This window comes from Cottoperca gobio, chromosome 9 (genome assembly GCF_900634415.1).
Source record: "Cottoperca gobio chromosome 9, fCotGob3.1, whole genome shotgun sequence".
Classification (NCBI taxonomy): domain Eukaryota; kingdom Metazoa; phylum Chordata; class Actinopteri; order Perciformes; family Bovichtidae; genus Cottoperca; species Cottoperca gobio.
Window position 1 is genome coordinate 1,011,638 of NC_041363.1, and position 6,430 is coordinate 1,018,067.

The 6,430-nt window shown below is 46.2% G+C and overlaps 1 protein-coding gene across 1 annotated transcript; it reads right to left on the bottom strand.

The window, feature by feature from the left end:
• Positions 1-5,153: 5,153 nt before the first annotated feature.
• tcima (transcriptional and immune response regulator a) lies at positions 5,154-6,120 on the bottom strand. Its single transcript, XM_029440650.1, has one exon. The coding sequence runs from the start codon at positions 5,967-5,969 to the stop codon at positions 5,667-5,669; it is 303 nt and encodes a 100-aa protein (XP_029296510.1). The 5' UTR covers positions 5,970-6,120; the 3' UTR covers positions 5,154-5,666.
• Positions 6,121-6,430: the final 310 nt, after the last annotated feature.

Genomic DNA, 6,430 nt, shown 5'->3' on the forward strand with positions numbered 1-6,430 from the left:
CGAGAGAGACGTCTGCACAAAGACAATCAGAAACGGCACATTCCAGGAGTCCTTCGTGGATTTCTGAGGAATGTGTTTAATTTTCAGTCCCATCATGAGCTAATCCAGATGATGCCACTACACACACACGGGCCTGTGGGAGAAGCTGTGAGTCAGACAGGCCGGCGCTCCAGGAAGACTGTCAGCGGGCATTATTCTTCTTCTTCTCACACATTCGTCCTGCTTCCTGTATGAATCTTACATCACGATGACCCCCTGACCTTCGCTGCGTCCTGACCGGCCGGTCGACCAGCTGCTCGTGACACGTGGTGGGGCAAGTAGGGCGGTGCCTCTAACATACTCTGACACTGGAGGAGATGCACTGTCTGTCGCAGTGACAGCGGAGGATTATAAAGAGTCTGGAAGTGACTGAACACTCACAGCTCTGTTCACACTTCACCGTCATCACTGCGCCTGCAACTGATGATTAAGCAGATTTATCTAAATGAGATGAAGTGTTGGGTTCTCTGGGTTCTGACCCGAAGACTAAATATTTGAAGAAATGCAAATATAAATACAAAATGTCTGCAATGACTTTCCAGAGCAGTAAAATCTTATATAATTATATATTATATTATAATATTTATTATTAATATTTGGACGTCAGGCCGTTTTTGAAGCTTTGTCAACACGCACTAACTCAGAATCCCCTCAAACCCACTACACTTAAATAATTGTTTTAGCAGTGAGTATCACCAGGTTAAGGCCCTGTCACACATATCCGTATGACAGAAACGTATGCCGGCACGTACGAAATATCGGCAACAGGTTGATATAAAGTAAGTGTAAGTTGTGCTCGTTAGAAGGACGCAGACGACACGCCGAACACGCCAGACACACAGCCCCGTCACACAGTGACAACAATATGTCCAAATACGTCCTACTTTTCCACAGCGGTGTTGTAGCTGATGTATACATAACTAATACATAACAAATTATTATACGTATGTCAAACATTGATAGCGTATCACTTACTTATTTAAAACGTATCAGAGCGTCTGGACAACGGAGCTGGAAAAGTGCCATCTGGTTCACGTCATGCTGATGCTGGAGAACGGCTAACATGCTGAACGCTAGCTGTACGTAGAAACACGTTAATAAGTTACTCCATCGTCAGGCATCATCTTAACATCGGGTAGGAACAGGTTATCCACTCGTTATCAATACAGTTGGCTGTAGGGTTCACGTCAGCCGACGTAGCCGATATCTAACGTACCTCTAACGTAGTCACGTAGGTATTCACGTACTATATTTACGTAGGTAAATATTCACGTACTGTATTTACGTAGATAAATATTCACGTACTGTATTTACGTACTGTATTTACGTACTATATTGACATAGGTAAGTATTCACGTATGTCTAACGTAACGTAACGTCAGCATATCTTATGAAGCACACGTCGGGTACGTCCGGTAATTTTGAACATGCTCAAAACATCAGCGTTCAACAACGTACACCAGCGTAACACCACCTGCTCTTAACGAACACTACTTATACCTTACCTTATATCAACGTACACCAGCGTAACACCACCTGCTCTTAACGAACACTACTTATACCTTACCTTATATCAACGTACACCAGCGTAACACCACCTGCTCTTAATGAACACTACTTATACCTTACCTTATATCAACGTACACCAGCGTAACACCACCTGCTCTTAATGAATACTACTTATACCTTACCTTATATCAACGTACACCAGCGTAACACCACCTGCTCCTAACGAACACTACTTATACCTTACCTTATATCAACGTACACCAGCGTAACACCACCTGCTCTTAATGAATACTACTTATACCTTACCTTATATCAACGTACACCAGCGTAACACCACCTGCTCTTAATGAACACTACTTATACCTTACCTTATATCAACGTACACCAGCGTAACACCACCTGCTCTTAATGAACACTACTTATACCTTACCTTATATCAACGTACACCAGCGTAACACAGTGAGCTCTTAACGAACACTACTTATACCTTACCTTATATCAACGCACACCAGCGTAACACCACCTGCTCTTAATGAACACTACTTATACCTTACCTTATATCAACGTACACCAGCGTAACACCACCTGCTCTTAATGAACACTACTTATACCTTATATCAACGTACACCAGCGTAACACCACCTGCTCTTAATGAATACTACTTATACCTTACCTTATATCAACGTACACCAGCGTAACACCACCTGCTCTTAATGAACACTACTTATACCTTACCTTATATCAACGTACACCAGCATGTTGCCGATATTTTGTATACGCCATATTGTTGTATACGTTATGCATTCATTGGGTATTCGTCTGATACATTTTGTAAGTGATACGCTATCAATAGGTTAGACATGCGTATCTGGACATGTTCACCGTACGTTTCTGCCATACGGAGATGTGTGACGGGGCCTTTACAAACCAAACACTGTGTGAGGCTCTGAAGAGCTTTGAGCAGCTGGTGGTAACTTGTTTTAAATATAAGCAGTGTAATCTAAACTCCTTATTCTATTGTCTGATAAATGGGAATATAATCATTTCAGTCTCTCCAACTTGAAATCTCTCTCTGATGCCTTTTTCAGGAAACATCCAGCAGCTTTGCTTGATTTATGATTATAAAAAAGCTAAACATAGAATAAAGAGGAGCCTCTTGTTAATGTGAGACAGGCCAAGTCCTTCCATCCAACAGGACTGTCTTGTGTCGAGGGCTGATGATTGTACGGCGGGATCATCCAGCCGAGCGCTGACTAATCCTAAGCCTGTGTGCAGCTCGTGTGGTTCCTCATCGCAGTTCTTGGTTTCAACCGGTTTGCACTGGAATCGAGTTGACTGCCACTCCCTCGCTGTGATCACAGATCCAGCTCCTCTCCACTTCACCTCCTCCTCTCTCTGTCTTTACCCCCACCCCGGGCTGCTTTATGACAATAATAATATTTAACCTTTCAAGAAGCAGATGCAGTTTGGCTGCTCAGACGGAGAGAAGCCATGTTGTTCCCTTTGTTCAGGCTCAAGGATGAAGCCGATGCTTTGGCATTAATGTGCAGGAATGTTGAATATTCATATTAATGTGGAGCTCCGTCCTTCACACCTTTCAAATATAGAAATATCAAACAAAGGGAGAAATAATTCTTTTTATGTTATGATGATGTCATATTTAAAATCATGCATAAGTTCTTTAAACACTATAAGTTCTTATATTCTCCCCCTGCTCCTCCCTGATCCCCCCTGCTCCCCCTGCTCCTCCCTGATCCCCCTGCTCCCCTGCTCCTCCCTGCTCCCCTGCTCCTCCCTGATCCCCCCTGCTCCCCCTGCTCTCCCTGCTCCCCCTGCTCCCCCTGCTCTCCCTGCTCTCCCTGCTCCTCCCTGATCCCCCCTGCTCCCCCTGCTCTCCCTGCCCCCCCCTGCTCCCCCTGCTCCTCCCTGATCCCCCCTGCTCCCCCTGCTTCTCTTTAGGTAACTGTGGACTTCAAAGCCTGCAGCGTCTGATGAAAGGCAGGAAGAGGGAGGGAGACGACTGCACGCTCAGCCAGCCGACACAATCGCCTTGAATATTTTGTCCTTTTCTCTTAACAATTGGAGAACCTTAAAAGGGAAGGAGGCCAATAAAAGAAGCTGCCTGGTGCGACACACACGAGCCAAACAAAAGGGACAGCTGAGAGATAAAGGAGCAGAAATAGACTCACTGTGATAAAGTGCTGAATCAAAAGGTGGGGGGGACTTCTTAACCTCGGCTGAAGATTCATACCAGTACATTATTGTTTTACCTTGAACATGTTGAGACATGCTTCAGATTAAGATTCATGTGTTCATCCTACAGACATGTTGCTTCTCATCTAACACACTTTGCTTTAAATTCATATTGTTACTTTGAATATACAACATTTAGTTAGTTTTATTCAACATGTCTCATCTTTAGAAGTTGTACAGTAACAGGATGAGGTGACACGAGACAAAACATCTTTTACTTTTTAAACTGTTTTTATGATCTTTGTCTATTTATCTTCCAGAACTCGTCTTCTGAGTTTGTGTTTCTAACTTTGTGCGTGTAGATTTAAACTCACCATAATGCCTCATTTACATATTTAAACATCACATTATATATCTATTAGTTAATGTTTCCCCCTCTTCACCTGTGCTGTCTGTTGAAGAGGAGACACCCCAGGTACACAAACACAGGTGATTATTCACCTGAGAGGTCCGCACCTCAGGGTGACTGATACTGGAGCCGGCCGTATGTCAGCACAGGAGGAGCGCCCACAGTCAGCTGTCGTCATGCACAACAGCCCAGGGAACCGGTTTGAGCCGGCAGAGGGACGAGCAGCAGATTAGCCTCTCAAGTGATGTGTGTGTGCAGCCGACACCCAACCTGAGCAAACGCTGTGAAACACCACAAAGGTTGTGAGAGGTGGTGTGTGTTGTGGGTGGAGGAGAGCTCTTATCACGAGAGCAGGGATGGTTACATAGACTCCAGCACAAACACTGTGTAGAGTAGAGCCCCCCCCCCCCCCCCTCCCTCCCTGCAAACTGAGCCAAACTGGTTCTCGCTGGTCTGCAGTGCTGTGAGGGAAACCCAACAAAGGTTAACCACTTCCTCCTCACAAACTCTTCCCTCTGCTGCGTCACAAGCAACAAGGCTTCATGCAGAAACCTTTATTTTTACTGTGAAATGACTCGAAGTTATATTTCTGTTTCTACACCTGGTGAGGTCAACACTTCCTGTGTGGGGTTTCCCTGTGACCCGCAGCTGAGGGCTGAGACCTTTGTCTTTGTTGATGTTCTTCTTGGATCAGAACGTATACCTTTAGTAGAAAACACGCCCAGTGTTGAGCCACAATCAGAACTGTTCACCTGTTTGTTGTTTGCTTACACTGTGCGGTGGTTTCACGTCTTAATATTCCTCAACACAGGATTCTTTTGTGCTCCATCCTCAAGCCTCCTGAAGTGATGAAGGTCACACCACTGTCCTCCAGGTTTTGATTTAACATAAAACCAAAAGTCATATTAATAATCTACCAGATCTAAACAGGATGTTATTAACCTGATACACCATTAATACATGAATACCATGGAAATGACTCGTGAATGAGGACAAACCACAGTTCAGTTTTTGTATAAAATCAAATCATTTATTAAAAAATGCAAAACAAAGGAACATCATGAATGCAGAACTTTGTGCTGTAACATTAGTGGCCACTAACAAGTGTTCGTAGAACAAAGAAGACAAGGCGTGTGTTCAGGACAGGCAGCAGGTTCTCCGGCACAATAAAGTCTCACATGCAGCTGTGCACCTTCAGCCCGGTGCATCTGTTCAAGCTGCTCCGCATCCGCAGGAATACACGGATCAGTTCAAGTCTCAGAGATGCATGTCCGTCATATCCTCATTAATATTCATGTTCCGCCGCTCCCGACAGGCTGGACTGTCCGCTGTCACCTCGGTCCATGAGGCGGCAGCTGCCTGCAGCATGTTGCGCTCCGGGCGGCCGGCTGCACGTTCTCCTCCGCACCTGACGCGCTTACAGGCGAAAGATGAGCCGCGTGTTGGGACTGTTTTCACATTCGGCTCACGCATGAGCCGACAGAGACACAGGCGCTCCAAGACCAGTGGAGCACAGTCAACGCATCTTGAGCAGCTGCCGGACCATGCCCGCGATCTGGAGGAACTTGTCCTTCTTTCGCTGCTTAAGAGCCATCAGGGCCCGGGCCGTCTCCTCCGGGTCCTGGGTGTAGGAGAAGATGCTCCTCACCCTCTCCTCCGCCTTCATGTCGCCCGTTTTCTGGAAGAGCCTCATCAGCGCGTCCTGGTTTACGTTGTCGAAGATGTTCGCCGCGGCTTTCTTGCGGTGCGCAGTGTCAAACTTGTTGCCGTGGACAGACGGGCTGACGCGGCGGCATTCAGAGGACGCGTAGGAGGACATCTTGTCTTTGTGTCTGCGCCCGAGGTCTCGTGCTTCTCTGCTCCAAGTGTGCCGTCCAACTCTGTGAGGATGAGCTGTCCGGTGCGCACTGAGTGGAGCGGCTGCAGGCTGGTGGTGCAGTGAGGGAGCGAGTGAGTGAGTGCTGGGGAGCAGAGCCGGGCAGGCTTTATAGGGCTGCTGGGGGGGGGGGGGGGGGGGAGAGAGAGAGAGAGGGGGGTGAAGCAGACAGGCGCCGCCTCTCGGAGCAGCTCAGAGAAATATCAGAGCTTTAATTAAGTACATTTACTCCACAGCTGTAGTTACTATGAGATTCAGATGAATAATACAATCAATAATCAACTAATAATGGATCGATAGGTTAATGTCAAACTTTATTGATTCCTACTGGGCACATTAATGCAGCAATAATATAATAAATATATTGTGAAATTGGCCGTTTTACTTTCTGCACTTGATGCTCA